The 18,572-nt window shown below is 44.4% G+C and overlaps 1 protein-coding gene across 2 annotated transcripts; it reads right to left on the minus strand.

The window, feature by feature from the left end:
* Positions 1-7,573: 7,573 nt before the first annotated feature.
* Positions 7,574-13,463, minus strand: LOC147122758 (neuropeptide Y receptor type 2-like). 2 transcript variants are annotated; one of them, XM_086010304.1, is made up of 2 exons: positions 13,309-13,463; positions 7,574-11,954 (listed from the first exon to the last, which is right to left on the minus strand). In XM_086010304.1, the coding sequence occupies exon 2, from the start codon at positions 11,908-11,910 to the stop codon at positions 10,747-10,749; it is 1,164 nt and encodes a 387-aa protein (XP_085866430.1). In that variant the 5' UTR covers positions 11,911-11,954; positions 13,309-13,463; the 3' UTR covers positions 7,574-10,746. The 2 variants fall into 2 exon arrangements, with proteins under 2 accessions (XP_085866430.1, XP_085866421.1); XM_086010295.1 differs by having other exon boundaries at positions 13,296-13,463.
* Positions 13,464-18,572: the final 5,109 nt, after the last annotated feature.

Genomic DNA, 18,572 nt, shown 5'->3' on the forward strand with positions numbered 1-18,572 from the left:
GGGTGTAACACTGTGGATAAATTTGGAAGAAACTTGTGGTAATAGTTAACCAACCCGAGGAACGACCTCAACTGGGATACATTTTCCGGTGCAGGAGCTTTTACAACAGCTTCGATCTTGTCAGGTGACTTATGGAGCCCCTCCCGGTCAATGACGTGGCCACAGTACGAGATTCGCTTTTGAAAGAACTCGCATTTCTGGCGATTAACTCTGAGCCCATATTCTTTCAATCTGATGAGCACCTGCTCCAAATTCGCGAGGTGATCCTTATCGTTATCTCCTGTAATCAGGATGTCATCCAGGTAGCATTGTGTGCCTGGGATTCCCTGCAATACCTGCTCCATGGCCCTTTGCCAAATCGCTGGAGCCGATGCCACTCCAAAAACCAGTCTATTATACCGATATAAGCCCTTATGCGTGTTGATCGTGAGATACTGATGTGACGCTTCATCAACTTCCATCTGTAGGTACGTCTGCGCCAGGTCTATCTTAGTGAAGTGTTTCCCGCCAGACAGCGAAGCGAAGATATCTTCAATCCGCGAAAGCGGATATTGCACCGTGTGAAGAACCGGATTAACAGTGATCTTGAAATCGCCACAGATGCGAACCTTCCCAGGTTCCCCCGGCTTGTTGCTCAATGAACGCTTCATGACAGGAACAATGGATGTAGCCCATTCACTCCAGTCCACCTTGGACAGTACCCCTGAACATTCTAGCCCTTCCAGCTCAGCTTCCACAGCAGGCCGTATCGCATAAGGCATCGGTCTGGCTTTGAAAAATTTTGGGTTTGCATGTTCTTCAACCTTGATGGTTGCTGTAATTTCTTTCAGTGTTCCAAATCCCTGTTGGAACACCTCCTTAGCATCGTCTAAGATTTTGGACAGTCATTTAGGTTTGACGTCGTCCTCCTTACAGGCATCTACAGTCAGTGCTTGTATGGAATGCCAGTCCACATTTATTCTCTGGATCCATTCCCGTCCCAGTAGTGGCGGACCTCCATCAGGTAACACATACAAGTCCATTTTCTGACTTTCTTTACCATTGTAGACCACATTTACTTTTATCTTTCCTTTGGGGTATACTATTTGCCCCGTGTATGTTTTCAATACAATCTCCGTATCCCTCAGGGGAATGTGCGAGAATAACCTTTTGTAATCTTGCTTATTCATGACCGTTAATGCCGACCCAGTGTCCAATTCCATCTTCACTTGGACTCCTGCTATCCGAAGCATGACCCAGATAGTTTGGTGGTCTGCTGTGTTACCCACATTATGTATTTTCAGACAACCCAGTTCCTTACCGCTGGAGTCTGAACCCGTCTTCTGTTCATCTGAACTGTTCTCTGTCACTTTGTGTACTTTTTTGTACTTCTCCTGCGGTGACTTTTTGTTGCTGGTCTTCTTTCCTGACCGGCATACTCTCGCTATTTGACCAAGTTTGCCACATTGCCTGCATTCTTTATCTTTGAACCAGCACTGGTTCTGGTCATGCGTTGTCCTTCCACAACGATAGCACTTTACTGTGCCCAATGCCATTTCATTGGTGCTGAATTCCAATGGCCTTTGCTGTATCTCTGCAGCGCCCCGTGCTGCTGCCTCATGGGATGCTGCAATGCTGAAAGCTTTGTCCAACGTAAGGTCCTTTTCCTCTAGCAGTCGCTTCTGGGTTCCTTCCCTTAGGAGCCCACACACAAACTTATCTCTCAGTGCGTCTGCTAGTCCTGTTCCGAACTGGCAGTACTTTGATAACTTGCGCAGTTCTGTTAGGAATTCAGCATTGCTTTCTTCTTTAAGTTGAATTCTTTTGTAGAATTTAAATCGTTCCGCTATCAGCAGCGGCGTGGGGTTTAAATGCTCCTGCAGGATAGTAACAATATCCGCGAAACTCTTCCCTACCAGTTTGTCTGGTGTTACAAGGTTCCTTAATAACCCGTACGTCTTCACACCCATCAAGTTTAATAGGGTTAGTGCTTTCTTATCATCCGGTACCTCATTCGTTGTACAGTAAACTTCGATGCGTTCCACATAACTGGCCCAATCTTCCACATCGTTATCAAAAGCAGTGATGTTACCCATTTTTGGCATCTTTGCTGAGTTTCTCCTTTCCCTTCGGATATTATTATTATTATTATTTATTTTTTTCCTATTTAAGATGGCGGCTTTTCCCGCGCTTGGCGGCTTTTCCCGCACTTGTCTTCTTCCCCCGCCGACTCAAAATGGTGATTCCTGTGCTGTTGCCGTCCACGCCTCCCAGCGGTCCTTTATTTTCCCCTGCGCTGCAGTTCTTGTTCCCCGCCGCTCCCGCGGTCCTTGTGGCCATAAACGCTTTTCTGGCTGCTGCGCGTCTCTGCCCCGATTGCAGTCCGGCCCCTGACACCGGCTGCGGTCATGTTCTCCACCCTTTTTGTCGTCTTCCCTCCCCTTCTCCCACTGACAACTCGGTCGACTTCCCCCCCGTGCCGCTCGATCGGGCTTACCCGCCGCTGTCGTCGAAGGGATGCTCACTGATGTTTGACTTCGTGGCCAGAAACCAACCCGGGTTCCCGATGGCCTCCCGTGCGATGCAGTGCTCAGCAGGATGTTGAGGGCGGATGCCCTTGTTTGACGCCCGTTTCTGAGGACGAAGCTTCCTTTGATGCAAAACTGCCGCTAGGTAAGATCAGACTCGTCGCCACTGTTGAGTCTGTGTTTTCAAATGCAGTTATACTGAATAACAGGACACAGACTACAGAAGTAAGTAAACAGGTCTTTAGTGATTGAGGGTCAGGGCTGAACTGAGATACACTTTGCTCCGCAGGGTTTATATACCGGTGTGGTCACCACCGGTACTACAATGTACAGGAGCCATCAAAAAGTAGTCCATCACCTTAAGGTACCCTCTTAAGGTAGTACAGGTTACATACACTACAATTACCACTTGTCATCCCAATCTGGATGTTGTCCACAGATTCAAGATTATATGTAGGAGATTTAGAATAGAGGGCAGGAGATACTTCTTTACACAGAGAGTTGTGAGTTAATTGCGGAAGTTACCACACACAGCCTGAAATTGACATAGTAATCTACAACAGGGAAAATGTGAGGTGGAGTGGCATGATTGCACAATGCAGGTGGCGCACACAGTAAAGCCACATGGGTTTGCTTAGTCCCAGGCAACATCCCCAGTGGAGAATGGACACAGTGACCAGCATGCTGAGCACCTTCCCAGCATCACCAGTAGCATCAGTCCCAGCAAATGTGCCACTGGAGCCAACATCTACAAGTTAGCTACCAGGTAACTGAAGCCTCATTAACCCTGATGAATCTGGATTCATCAAGGAGGCGTAGGGTACAGAGTACAGTGAACCCGCTACAATGGGACTGGGAACCGAGCTGAAGGGGTGGCAGAGGCGTGGGTGGCTATATTCCCTTCTAGTTTTTTTCTCCTCTCACTCCTTTAATTATCATTCTCCATTAAAAACCCTTTCAGCTGTTTTTCCTTGGTGTTGCATTGTTTTGGGACGGGCAGCACTTTCTGGTTACAATGAGGATGCCGATGTGTGCAAGGGAGGCACTGAAGTTTGTGGGCAGTGGTTAGAGAAAAAACTCCATGGATAAAACAATCACTTTTGGACCTTTCCAGATCTAGACGCAATTGAGTTGTTAGCTCAATTATGTATGTACCTGGTTCTTATGTGGCAAAAGTTGACAAACCGTGGATATTAAGATGGAGAGGAGCTGCCTAAACTAGGAAGATGCCTGTAATATCTTGTGATGGTTCTCCCAGATCCTTGATTTCCTCACTGTGGTTCTGATCTATTTTAATAACCTGGCATCTTGCTCTTTAAGAGATTACAAGAGAGTTGCAACTGAACCTCTTCAGTTATAACTTTTATTTCTTACATGCTGAGATTTGATATTTTTTGCGAATATGATAGCCTCTTCAGTGTGCACAGAAGTATTATTTGGTTCCCTCTATGGATGGAGATTTATTTTTCTCCTTATTGATCAAGTTCCCAGAGTACCTATTTTAACAGAGATTTGTGCCTGGAAATTTGGGCGGGGGCTGCAGCGTATGAATGGCATCAGAATGGTGGGCCCATGGCACCCCCAATGTTGTACCTTGGGCCTCATTTCCATGAGATGGGCGAGATATGGATAGTAAGGGGCAGCTCGCCTGGTGAAACATTGTTAAAGATCGAGGCTCTATGACTCTAGCAGCGGCCCTCAGATAAGTGAGGAAGGAGAGCAATCAGTAGCCGGGTGGTTGGGTGGAGGTTGGTAGCTGGAGCTGGAATCAGTAGCCGAGTTAGAGGGATCGGTAGCCGGGGGGGGGTGGGGGTTAATAGCCGGAGTGGTGGCAGCCCACATTCTTTTAATGTGGGGTCAGGAAGAGCGCTCCTGTTCCTTCTGGCTCCACATTCAGGTATGTATATTTTTAAAAACTTGCCTTGTTGGTCACCTGTAAGGCCCCATGTAGGCCTGGATTTCTTGAGTGCAACTAGGGCAAACCAATCTCAAACTGACATTAGGCCCCTTATTTGCCTAAGCGAAGAGGCTAACGCCTGTTTCAGGCATGGGCACTGCACCAATTTTTTGACCTTTACCAATAGGGTGGGCGGCGCACTTCTGGCTCATAATGAATATGCGCTTCCTGCCCACCATATTGGAGGCTCAGGTGGCTATTTAGTGCCTGAAATAGGTGTTGCACTGCTGAATTTCTAAGCCTTGGTCTGTTGAAGACCAAGTAATTCATCCAAGCTTCTATGGACTGTTTAGATATTCTCACTGTAATGGGGAATCTTGTACTATTAAGGAGCATTCACATAAATTTGGATCCCTATCCCCTAGAAAACACAATTGACTAAACTTAGGATGTGAATATCAATGTATCCCATGTTATGCAAAGAATTACATTGAGCATCAATAATAAAGCAAACTTGAGTGAGATGGATGCAATAATTGTATCAATTAAGTATGTGATTGAAACCAAGATTAACTAAGATACTGGAAACAAGATTAACTAAGATTACTATTTTTAATCATGAGATTAATTACAATTATTATAATTGTATATATAAACCTATATCTATAAGTTGACAAGAGTTAATTCCAATAATGAACTATAATTGTTTATTATAACCTCAACAGCTTGTACTTCTATAGTGTCCTTAACATAAAAAATGTCCCAAGGCTTCACAGAGGCATTAGGAAAAAATGCAGACTCATGTTGAAGAAGGAGATATTAGGGGGTGACCAGAGCTTTGATCAAACAGGCAGTTTATAAGGAGGGTCTTAAAGGAGGAGAAGAAGGTGGAGAGGGGGAGGGATTTAGGAAGGGAAGCTCTGAGTGTGGGGCATAGGTGGTTGAAGGCATGGCTACCAAGGGTGGATGAGAGGAGGAGGTTATACAAGAGTCCAATGTCATAGGAAGGGAGAATTCAGTTGGGATTATAGGTTACAGAGATAGTTAAGGGTGAGACAATGAAGAGATTTAAACATAGTATCATACAGCACAGAAGGAAGACATTCGGACCATCATGCCTGTGCCGGCTCCTTGGTAGAGCTATTCAATTAGTCCCAATCCCCTTTACCCATAGCATTGTAAATGTTTTCACTTCAAGTATTTATCCAATTCTCTTTTGAAAGTTATGATTGAATCTGCCTCCACCACCCTTTCAGGCAGTGCATTCCAGATCGTAACAACTCGCTGCGTAAAAAGTTTCCTCATGTCACCTCTGGTTCTTTTGCCAATCACCTTAAATCTTTGTTCGCTGGTTACTGACCCTTCTGCCACTGGAAGCAGTTTCTCCTTATTTATTCTATCAAAATCGTTCATGATTTTGAACACATCTGTCAAATCTCCTCTTGACCTTCTCTGCTCTAAGGAGTTCAACTCCAGTTTCTCCAGTCTCTGCACATAACTGAGGCCCCTAATCTCTGGTATCATTCTAGTATCATTCAGGTAGTTAACAGGCAGTTTTTAGCCTAATCCTTATTTTTAATCCTGATGTGTGGGATTCCCGACAGCTCCAAACCACGCCAAGTTAGCAAGGCGGACCATCGGGCTGAAGGGCTTGGAGGGTTCGAGATGTCAGTGTTCAGGTGAATGATGTGTGCATGAATGCAGAGGTAAGTGTGTTTGGTGTGTGTAAAGTATTTAAATAAGTTTTACTTACCTTTACTTAACTTTACAGCCTTCCTTCCTTCAGGTCTCAGGAGTCCCTCATCTTACCGGCAGAGAAAGCAGAATGGCCGCGAGCTGTCAAAAGTTGCAGCATTCAGCTTTCTGTTCTGGAGAGCTCTCTAAATCAGCCTGAGAGGAAGGAATTAACTTGGAGTACAGATTGTCAGTGTTTGACAGCTTCAAAGAGCTCTCAAACGCTGATATTTCATCTGTCAAAAGCTCTTGACAGATTAAATGTCAATCTGTGATGTCACCTGTTGCTGGGTGGCCCTTAATTGGCCTACTGAGCCCGCTGGGTGGGCTCAACAAGGTCAATCAAGTGAAAATCGCGTGGGTTGGCCACAACTCAATGGAGGCGGGACTACAACCCCAAAAGTTGTAGTCCCGCCTCCTACACGCCTCCAGTATCAAAATCCAGCCCCATGCCTCTATTTATAAAGCCAAGGAGCCCATGTTCATTTCTAGCAGCCTTCTCAACTTGTCCTGCCACCTTAAAAGATTTGTGTACATATACCCCCAGGTCTCTCTGTTGCAGCATCCCCTTTAAAATTATATCATTGAGGATGAGAATTTTAAATTGGAGCTGTTAGGGGATCTGGGGCCAGTGGGGTTAGTAAGCACCGGAGTGGTGGGTGAGCAGAACTTGGTACAAAATAGGATAAGGGTCAGCAGAGTTCGCGTATGAGTGGAATGGAGTGAGGGTAGTCTCAATGAGTTTGACAATGGAGGCAAAGCATTAAAGGATTGTATGGTTGACCGTGTCAATGGCTGCAGAGATGTCAAGAAGGATGAGGAGGGAAAATGCAGAATGGTCAGAGTCTCAGAAGATGTCATTTATGATTTTGGTTTGGGCCGTTCCAGTGCTGTGGCAGAGAAGGAAACCCAATTGAAGAGATTCAAACAGGGAGTTACAGGAAAGATAGGCATAGATTTGGCAAGCAACAACACATTTAATGATTGTGGAGAGGAAAGATAGGAGATGGGATGGTAGGTTGGGGTCAAGGGTATTTTTTTTTGAGCAAGGGGTTGATGATGATGGTTTTGAAATGGAGGGGACAGCACCTGAGGAGAGGGAACCATTTACAATGTCAGTTAACACGGGAGCAATGAAGGAAAGTTGGGTGGTCAGCAGCTTAGTGGATATGGCGGGGGGGGGGGGGGAAGAGCAGCAGGTGTGTCTCATGGATAAGATGAGCTTGGAGAGGACAGTGGAGGCTTTAGAAGAGAAGCTAGAGAAAAAGACTTAAAATCAATGAAAAATTGGTTTACTAGGATGTGTTCACCCACATGATTTAAACAAGCATGAAACAGATGCTTGTATTGATCACTTTGATAGTAAACATCTGATCTATCTTAGACATTGATAATAGTGGATTACATCAGAAAAAAGGAAAGTTGTTAGAAAATAGACAAAAAAGCTATTAACCATGTTTATTTTGTGAAAGTACAGACCTTCAACAGATCATAGCAGTAGCATTTAAAATCAGCTGTACTCAACATTTGAAAAACACATGCAAATATATAGTATAATATTGTTTTTTGTTGATATACAAAGTTCAGCAATAATTGTCTCTAATGGAAATAGTTATGATTCTTATAATCTGATGAAATTTTATCATTACCAAAGGAACATCTACAGGGAAAAAATATGAATTCTAGAGATTTCTTACGATGGGTAACAAAAAGCAACAAATTTACAATAGTAATTAAAAATGGATTTAATGAACTCAAATCCCGTACATTTATTAGACTATCCCAAAAAATTAATACTTTACTGAAACTTACTCAGTAATTATCATATTTACACAGTGGCTATCACCTTTTCTTCAAATACAAGTCATTGTATGTCAGTATCAATGTATTCCTATATATCTTAAGAACCAAATTCTCTTTTGCCATATATAATTGTATTTTCAAGTTATCAAAGAGACACGATTAGATCACACAACTAAAACAGAATGATTACTCATAAACAGATGTATCTAAGTCAACAAAATGAAATATGCAGGGGCATTTGTAGGGACAGTTCTCCCGCGAAATGCTGTATCAGCAGTGCTGTTCATATTCTCGATGGCTTGCATTTATAAAATATTCATTTTATGTTAGCAAGAGGGAACAGAATATTTTAAAATCATTTTGACGGTAATGTTAAGAGAATGCTTTTATGTTAAATCTGCATTGGATGCCAATATTACACTCCCATAAGGGGAAATTGTTACTGCGTGAGTGGAATACTCTTTTTGTGATCATGCAAGAAATTCAACATACAATAATTTCATATAGAGTCAAACTCTGATGTCATCTAATATGCCAATTCCAAATGATTGGAACGTTGTATCTTATATAGTAAGCAATGGTATTGTAGCTCAGGTGTGTACAAGTCTGGAAATATTTTTTTCTTTCCGTTCCATCTTATTATGCATACGCAACAGGAATGTGCCGTCATTCCAGTATATATGTTGTGCAATATTTAATATCATAATATTTCTGTTCTATATTTTGGAATTAGTGACATGAACTCGTGTAATGAAACTTCACAATTACCTCATACATCTGTAATGTTGGCACGAAACAGTAGCAAGTATGGTAATACAATTTATGTACATATACAATAACAATGATTGAACTAACATATATATTATCAGAAATAAGCATTCTTGGTATGTATTCTACATTATTTCTGCATTCTCATGCATAAACCTTTAACATATCACAACATTAAACAGTGGTGATAGTATATTTTGTTATAGCATGTTATGTCTGCCTCAGGCCAATGCTCTAATTATTACAGATATATCACTATGCAAAAAACATCAGCCTGGATTTTGCGGTGGGTATTTGAAAACCACTGTGAGCTCGGGATTTCTGCATGCACTTGTGCATGTGTGAAATCCGGAACTTGCAGTCTACCAACGTACGCGCGTTGACAGGTCATCTGCACAGCCCATGTAAAAGCAATTGCTGGTGCAGAGTTGGGCTATTTGCCCACCGACTGGCCAGCAGTTGCATACGAAAATGTTAAGGGGATACCTCAGGCATGTTTTAAACATTTTCATCTCGGAAATCATACGTATACACTGTATCAAATGAGTTTTCAATATTTCTGCAAATATAAGAGTTTTAATGATGTTGAAAATTATTAGCAAAAAATTGCAATTTTTAGTGAAGTTGGTGGAATGAAGCTAATTAGGAATTAAATTCCAATCTTGTAAATTTTAATTAAACCTGATTTTGGGATTGCATTAAATCTGATTATGGGATTCCCTTTGGAAATGTTTAAAACCTAATTCTGTTTTGTGATTGGAGGAGCAGGCCCATGTGATCTCAGGTCCCTGGGATCCATGGGCCATTACGGTGCGTTCCACCTCGCAGCGTCAGATCGCAAGTTTTCACAGGAGGACCGCCATCAGGTAAGTGCATATTCCTTTCTTAGGACAGAGGTGTACTCCAGAGGTACGCCTCCGACTGCGATATTTGGTCCAACATATCAAACTTGGAATATACAAATATCCTATATATTAAATATATATGCTGCTTTTGGGATCTGGATGGTAATAAACAGCTTGACATCAAACATAAGAACTCAAAAGTAAATGTGATACTTCACACATTTTCAACAATGGTGTTAATGCTTTACATCCAAGATATGTAAATGCTTCTTTTAACATGTATCAGATCAGTTACATGGCATATTATCAAATAATATTTTATTTGAAATGAAAACATTTGTGACAAGAAATTAATCACAGTTAATGTGCGAAGGTATAATAATTGATCCTTCATAAATGCACATTCAAGCACATTGGGCATATTTATTTATGTGGTATACATTTTCAGATCATTGATGGGTGCCTTTAGGTTTTCATATAAAAACAAAATTGGAAATAGCCACCAGCATGTGCTGCAACTGTTACACAATTATATAATAGTAGCATATTCTAACTAACCTTGGTTAGTTTTGTAGGAGGTTTAGAGAGATCAACTCACATTAGTTAAGTGTGTAAATTGGAAATGTTACAGTACGTGTTCACCTATAAAGTGCTCTGAAGTCTGAGATATATCATAAAAGGCCAAACCAACCAGTTCTTCGAATGGCACTAGCCAGATTTTGTCCAATAGACGTCGAGTGCAGATTTTGAGTACATTTTATTTTCCACACATACTAATTAATCAACGTTAATCAATACCAGCAACGTTCATTGTCAAGTATGCGGTTGCCATCATATATGTTTACTACAAGCTGGTATTCATAGAGTCATAGAGTCATAGAGTTATACAGCACAGAAAGAGGCCCTTCGGCCCATCGTGTCTGCGCCGTCCATCAAGCCCTGTCCAATCTAATCCCATTTTCCAGCATTTGGTCCATAGCCTTGTATGCTATGGCATTTCAGGTGTTCATCCAAATGCTTCTTGAATGTGGTGAGGGTTGTGAGGTATTGAAGTTTACTGTCGACTATCAGTGCCCCGTGTTAATGGTCGAGGTTTCCTGCACAACTATTGTCTGAAGAGATGGGAGATTAGTACTCATCAGATGCTAGACAATGAAAGTTGATACTGTGCCATGAAATACTTAAGGAATACTTAAATGGTGGTTGGCTGGTTGGATTCAGTAAGCTGGGTATTGGGGGACGATAGGCAGTTTTTTGCCTCTGTGTTTTCCTTCAGCTCTTTGGTTTGACATTTTGCTGCACCTTCCGGATGAATGGAATCAAATCTCTGCTCACATTTGAACACCGTGAGGAATGAGTTGCGGTAGTTTTTATTCATCCACCCATAGACCAGTGGATTGACAAAGGTGGAGCACATGGCTATTACATGAAATATGGTGTAGAGTAATTTGTACTCTTTTAGATCCAAAACTTTCTTGTCAATGTCAATTGCAAGCTGAAATACGTGAAATGGCAACCAACTTACGGCGAAGACCACAACTACCATCACCAGCATTTTGGTTGTTTTTCTTCGCCTACAGTGATGATCGTTCCCTCCTCCCGGACTGACATGGTTTTTCAGTTTGGTCCAGATCCTAATGTAAGCATAACAGATAACCACCAGGGGTAACACATACTGCAAAAGTAACATGGAGACGCTGTAAAGGGTCCCGTTACTGTCGTTCCCATTAGGCCACTTTTCTGAACATACTTGCATTTTCAGATCATCAAATTCTATCGCTAAATATTCTCTGAAGATAGCTTGAGGGCAAGCCAAAACGGCGCTAGCGAACCAGGTGATGCTTATGATGATAAAACATCTTTTCTTGGAGATTTTGCTTTCTAGGTGATAGACGATACATCGGTGTCTGTCCAGGGCGATGACAGTGAGAGTTACTGTAGACACGTGGACGCTGAGAGCTTGGGCATATGGAAGCAGGTGACACAAGATTGGCCCGAACTTCCATTCACCCAGTAGGGTGTACACCAGGGTGAAAGGCAAACACAACGTGCTCACCATTAAATCAGCCACTGCGAGGTTTGCAATAAAGAAGTTGGTCACTGTTCCCATATGTTTATACCTGATAACTACATATATTACCAGTGAATTGCCCACAACCCCGAGGAGAATGATGGAACAGTAGGCTAGGATGAGAGTTATCTGCACCCCAAGTAATTTAGTGCTGTCATTGATGGAGAAATACAGCTTGTTAAATGGTGGAGTGATGTCTTCTTGGCCATCTTTTAGATCCATTTCTGCTTCCTGCTGTCTCTCTTCTGTTACGTTGATCCCACTTTCTGATTCTAAAGGGCCCATTTTTTACAATAAGGACATTTCAGATGTTCACTCTTTAATTTTCTCTAAAAAATAAATCAAATAAATGTATCAGTACCCAGCTCATACATATGTAACGTTATTGTTCAAAAAATTATATATTTGGCGACTAAAGCCCTGTTGTTTTGAGAGAATGTAAATCTTCTTCAACAATTCCTTGATCCTCTTTGGCCCTTCCAGTTGGATCAGGCTGTAATAAGCAACTCCGGTAAGGAGACGGTGGGAAGACTAATGGGTCAGAAAGACATCGATGGCAGGGGAGGTCTTTGGAATCAAAAACATTTAAATACGAAGATCAACGTGTTGAATGGCGGGGATTTGTCCCATCTACATCTTGAATCATCCCAAGCTTAACATTTTCTTATATCCCAGGTATCATCTAATACTACAATGTAGAAATACGTCTCAAACAACAGGGGTACATGTTATTGTTTAAATCGTATCCCGTGTGCTGTGGTATGTGCAGGATGGAATGGGGTAAAGAGTCGAGCAAACTATTGAACGAACATCAATAACAAGAAGGAATGGAAAACCTGTGAGAGGTTTATTTCCAAATTATTTCACTATGGTATTTTTAATATTGTGACGCTTACGAGTTTGTCACATTTGGAAAACAAAAATGCTTCAAACTAACAAAATCGAGAAAGGAACAGAGTACTGGTCGTCTACCATTCTGTCTACTTCTCTCGTTTCTGTAAATGTAGATTTCAGTGAGTAGTCCTCACATGTCACATTGCTGCCATCAATTCTATACCATTGATATGTTTACACCGCAAAGCTGCAGTTTGCAATTAGGTCCGTTTGAGAAGTTACTGGATAGTTACCCACACGGAGTCAATAGGATTCATTAACAAGATTAAGTCGCAGAGGAATGCAAAACATTCGCGTGCTAGAAACTGAGCTATGTAGTAACAATGGTGCAGATTGATTAATATAGATTGCTGTGAACAGCAGGTCTTGACAATCAGCCGTCAGCGATTTGTCAGAGTAAATCAGTGCAGGCAGCAAGAAAAAAATGACTGCTAATAATAGTATGAGGGTGTGAAATATTTGATCAAATTAAGACAAAATTAAAGCACAAGGAAGTAACAAATATTGCGACGTGTGGAAGTGACAGTCAATCAATACTCACTGGAGTATCCAGTATCCAGTAAGATGACGGATTTAAGATCTGAGGCACAACGTAAATATACCGAACTACCAAAGTCCAGCGTATAACACGTTAGGGGAGCTAGAAAAGAAACAAAAAATGAAGATAAGTGAGACCGAAATTAATCTGAAACTATGATTAAAGGATGAAGATAGAAGGAATAAAAAACTGAAAATAGGTTAAGCAAACCATCATGTAATTTTGTAACTAAACTGACCTGAACCGCTTACCGAAAGCGACGATGCTGAGAGTCTGCCGTTTGCTTGGCGCCGTGATGTGTTGCACTTTCTGTGTTCTGCTTGTGTTCTACGCGAGCGGCGAGAGGCGCACTGATATATAACGCTGGCGGCAGCACTTGGCAGGACGTCAGTCACTGTAACTAAAGGGATGCCTTTACAGAAGAAATTCAGATAAGACATCGACTGAAAATTCTTAACAACAAACATACTGTAACGAGCGTCAGCTCTGAGCTAATTTCGACTGGGAATTGCATTGTAACATACATTGTTCCACCTAGGTAAATATAGAATAATACAGCACAATAGGCCATTCAGCCCATCGTGCCTGTTGGCTTTTTCAGCCCCATTCCCCAGCCCTTTCCCTATTGTCTCAAATTTGTCTCCTTCAAGTCTTTATCTAATTCTCTTTAGAAAGTTATTATTGAATCTGCTTCCACCACCCTTTCAGGCAGTGTATTCCAGATCATAACTCACAGTGTAAAAGCAAATTCTTCTCATCTCGCCTCTGGTTCTTTTGCTAATTACCTCCTCTAGTAACCTCCTCTGGTTACTGACCCTTGTACCACTGGAAACAGTTTCTCTTTATTTACTCTATTGAAACCCATCATGATTTTGAACACTTCTATTAGATCTCCCATTAAACTTCTCTGCGCTAAGGAGAACATGTAATGGAAGTCCAGCATCCCTGATACCATTCTAGTAAATCTCCTCTGCGTGTTCAATAAGGCATTGGCATGAGTATTTTCGGTGTCAAGTCACCGAGGCTAAAAGCAATGAGTTAGTGTTGAAAGAGGAGAATGCTCGCCTAACCGGACAGTTAAAAGAGCAGGAGGAAAGGTTTAGAGATATGCAGGCAGCTTATAAAGTAGCAAGCACTAGGGATTTTGAAGCGGGAGATCACGGCCCCTGTCAAAAGCAGATCGACAGTTTAAAACTTGCTCTGTTCAGGGCAAAAGGCATGGAATGCCTAGTGAGCCTGGGTGCGGCCTGGGTGGTCCCGGAAGTAGAAGGAGAAACTGTTCAAACACCACCTGTGGCGCCGGGGAACAACCCGGTTGGGCAGCAGGAGAGACAAGCAATCTGTAGGGAGGGCAGGGAGGAGTGCACACCACCAACACCTGTGGCGCCGGGTTTTGACTCGGTTTGGCAGCAGGCAGAAGTGGGTAAACAAATGCAGGAAAGGTCGGAGCCGGGGCCAATGTGCCCGGCTCGACAGCAAAAGTTTGGCCCACCCGGGGGTGGTGGGGGCCAGGGGGCCCTTGAAAGCCAATTCGTGATTCCCCACAGTACCCAACAGCTTAGGGCTATGGGAAGCCACCTGAACAAACTCACCCAAAAGGGAGACCCCTCAGTCCACTTTATGGAATTGGAACAAGCAGCAGGCATCAATGAGCGTGATGACTCAGAGATGGCCAAGATGCTTCTGTTCACCTTGGATGGCAAGCTGTACCAGTCCCGCTCTGCTGAGTGCCTGTAATGGGGATCTCAACCAGGCTAACTTGAACCAGGATGAGCTGGCTCACTGGCTCCGGAGTCTCGTGGCAAACAGCTTGCCATGGATCAGAGCCAAGGCCGAGCTGTGGTTTGACCCAAAGGGCCCCCAAGTCACTGAGGAGACAGTGGTCAGACAACTGACCCTGGCTTACCGCAACGGTAGAGCGGTAGAGGAACCACAGACAAAAGGGAAGGTTCACGAGTTAAAACCCAGCCAAAGTATGAAAGAATGGCACCAGTGTTACTGCAAGCCAGACAGGCTTGTGGATTGAGGACATTAAAAGCCCGCGGAAACCAGTTTCGGGAAGCTGAAACTCATGGAACTGAGTATACATATTGATTAGATTATGAGTACAGGCCAGATTTGGGTGGCAGGATGAGACCCATCAAGAAATGGGCGGACAATTGAACGAACGCTTAAACCCATTACACTGTACAAAGAGAAGCCATTTAACAGCCATCCAGGGCAATCTCCAGACCGATCAATATACAAACCAAGTTACGGTAACAAAGCAAAGACATTATCGGCCCAGGAAGGCCAGTTCAGCTATCACCGACTCCCGTTATGAAGACAAAACACCCCTGCAGAGAGTTCTGCCCGCCAAAATTATTACAAAGGCAGGACTATGATTTGGTGGGAGATAAGAATGTTCCAAAAAGGTATAACTGTGGATTGAGTAAAGTCCATCAGTGAGTTCTCCATCGGTACGCTTCGGGACAGACTCCATCGGAACTAAGCAGCACTTCGGTTTGGACCTTCGGAACAATTTCGGTTCGGAACGTGTTTGGTGTTCGGCCAGGCAAGGCCCGGCCACGACGAGAAGATGACGAGAAGGGTTCGGCTTGGAAGCCAGCTCGGCCAGGCAAGGCCCGGCCACGATGGGAAGACGACGAGGGAGGCCCGGGTACTTTTGTCGGGAGATCATCGACGACCCAGGCTGGAGAAGAAGACACTCAGGGCCCAGGTACTCCAATTCTGCTCCACCGTTGGAGAAATCAGAAGGACAATTCTGACTGTATAAAGAGTCATTTCGGAACCAGCGTCCCGCCCCGGGGAAGACCATCAGGAGATCATCGACGACCCAGGCCGGAGAAGAAGACACTCAGGGCCCGGTACTCCAGTTCGTCAACATCACATCGGCGAGCGCTCATCGCAGGAGAACCAAGAGGAAAACAAGCTGCGCCAGAAGCTTCCAAACCCACGTGACGACGGAAAGCTGTGTCAAAAGACTGCAAAGCCTTTTTCGCAATTCTTAAAGTGGTGAGCGTGATCCCGAGTCCCTCAAATCGAAACTTAGTTAGGTTATAGGGGAGGGGGTTAAGGGTAATTGTAATGTGTTACCCCTTTCACGATGTGCCGTGTGTTCCCCATTTCTATAGAGTTAAGTTTATAGATGTGTGCATGCTTGTAGTTGCTTTAATCTGTGCATATGACATGTATTTTATAATGCTGCAAACTGTTCAATAAAGGCATCCATTTCGTGCTATTCGACCTGGTCTATTGAGTTTTTCTGCACTACAGCTCCCTGCACCTAAGTCCAAGGTCTAGAACTGTAGGGGCAAGTGGGTCGAACCACTCACGGGTAATTATTGCAAGAAGCCTGGCAGGAGACCAGAGCAAGCAAGAGAAACCCCCTACACCAGGAAGGGGTAACCCTTCCACTACGACCTCGAACAAATGGTCACTAACACTCCAGTGGAGTACCAGGCATTTGTGCGAGCACACCTCGGCGCATTTGCCACTCACAAGCATGATTGTGGGAGGGTGAACGGGGTCAAAGTAATTGTAGATGGGGACCCCATGACCTGACCACAAAAGCAGTATAATCTCCCCAAGGAGGCGGAGGCAGACATGGAAACAGCCATGACCTCTCTGGTCAAACAGGGGGTGCTGAGACCGATAGCCACCCATGTAAACTCTCCACTGTGGCCAGTTAGAAAACCAGACAACTTCTGGAGAGCCACAGTGGACTATCGGGTACTCAATAGAAACATCCCCGCCTGTGCACCCACGGGCTGCTGTCGCCGACCTCATTGGAAGTATTCCAGCCTCCGCGACCACCTTCACGGTGCTGGATATTTCCAACGGGTTTTGGTCCATCCCTCTATGGAGAGAGGACCAGTACAAGTTCGCCTTCACGTTTAAAGGCCAACAATACACCTGGGACTGCCTACCACAGGGGTTCCACAATAGCCCCAGCATCTTCCACCAGTGTATGGCAAATTGTTTAAAAGGCTTCAGCCGGCCCCGACAGTTAGTTCAGTATGTGGATGACCTGCTCCTATTCACTGATGAAGGAGAGGAACACGGTTCACTATTGGCTGAACTGCTGGAGTTGCTCAGGCAGGAGGGTTTTAAAGTAAATCCCAAGAACGTACAGATTGGCCGACAGGAAGTAAAATTCCTAGGGCTGGCTGTGTGCGCAGGGGAAAGGGCCATCGACAAAGCTAGAAGGGAAGCAGTGCAGGAGTTACCAGCCCCCAATACAGTGACAGGAGTGAGATCTTTTCTAGGGCTAACAGGGTACGGCCGAGATTTTATTGAGGATTACGCAGCCACAGCAGCCCCTCTGCTCCGACTCCTACATAAGGGAGTGGAGTGGGTTTGGGATGAGGGTTGCGAGGCTCTATTTGTAAACCTCAAGCAAAATCTGCAGACTGCGCCGGCTCTAGAGGTCATTGATGGGGAAAAAGAGTTTATCTTGGAGGTAGCAGGCAGCGGGGTCAGTCTGAGTGCAGTGCTGCTCCAGGAGTGGCACAGTCAGCTGAGACCAGTGGTTTACTCCTCCAGGATACTCACAGATGTAGAAAAGGGCTATTCCAACTGTGAGAGGCACCTCCTCGCCACTCACTGGGCTGTGAAAAGATCACCGATCTTCACAGGTACCTCGCCCATCACCCTCCTCACCCATCACATGCCCACCCAGATGCTCCTAGATGGGAGAATTAAAGATGGGACAGTGAGCAGTGCCCGCATTGCTCACTGGACCCTGCTTCTCTCCCAGATGGGCCTAAGGGTGAAAGGTCTCTGCGAGCTGAACCTCGCAGCCAACATGATTTATCCAGGGACGGCCCACTGGTGTTCCATTGAAGGTGTATGGGAATTCAACATAGGTTTTCGGGCCGGGATACACCCCACAGGCCACGAAATCTATGTGGATGGTTCAAGCACAGTATCTGCTGGGAAACGACTCACAGGGTGTGGAGCTTATGACCCAGGGGCAGACATTGCCCTGGCAATTAAACTCCCCAGCACCATGAGCGCCCAGCAGGCTGAACTGTCCGTGGTAGTGTACGTGGTTACACACCCAGAGAAATTCCCTACCTCATACATGATTTGCTCAGACAGCGTGTCCATCTGGTCCCGTCGGGGATACACCTCCGCTGACGGGAGACCCCTGGCAATCAAGCCTCTGCTGGAGAAAATCATGACAGCCCTAGGGAAGGAAGGGAAGGTCTATATCCATAAGGTTAAGGCCCATTTGAAGACAGAACCCATGAGGGAGGGCAACCAAAGGGCAGATGAATTGGCCAAGCAGGGAGCTAGGGAAGGAGAGTTTTGGGACCCCTACGAGACAGGTTCGGTAGCCACAATCCGAGACAAGGGAGGTACACAAGGGTTAGCTTTGGTCCCGGACCTAAAGCAGGCCCAGGTACGGGATCCCGTCCTCAGAGCCGTCCTGAACGCGCTCACAAACTGGGAGAAAGTAGAGGGCCCATAAGGTACAGCAGCCATCACCATCAAGGAAGGCATGCTGTTC

Source organism: Somniosus microcephalus, chromosome 2 (genome assembly GCF_052327205.1).
Source record: "Somniosus microcephalus isolate GS21.2 chromosome 2, FLI_Smic_1.0, whole genome shotgun sequence".
Taxonomy (NCBI): domain Eukaryota; kingdom Metazoa; phylum Chordata; class Chondrichthyes; order Squaliformes; family Somniosidae; genus Somniosus; species Somniosus microcephalus.

What these genes read in the sequence shown, in the direction of transcription:
- LOC147122758 (XM_086010304.1), bottom strand. Translation starts at nt 11,910, where the DNA reads ATGGGCCCTTTAGAATCAGAAAGTGGGATCAACGTAACAGAAGAGAGA.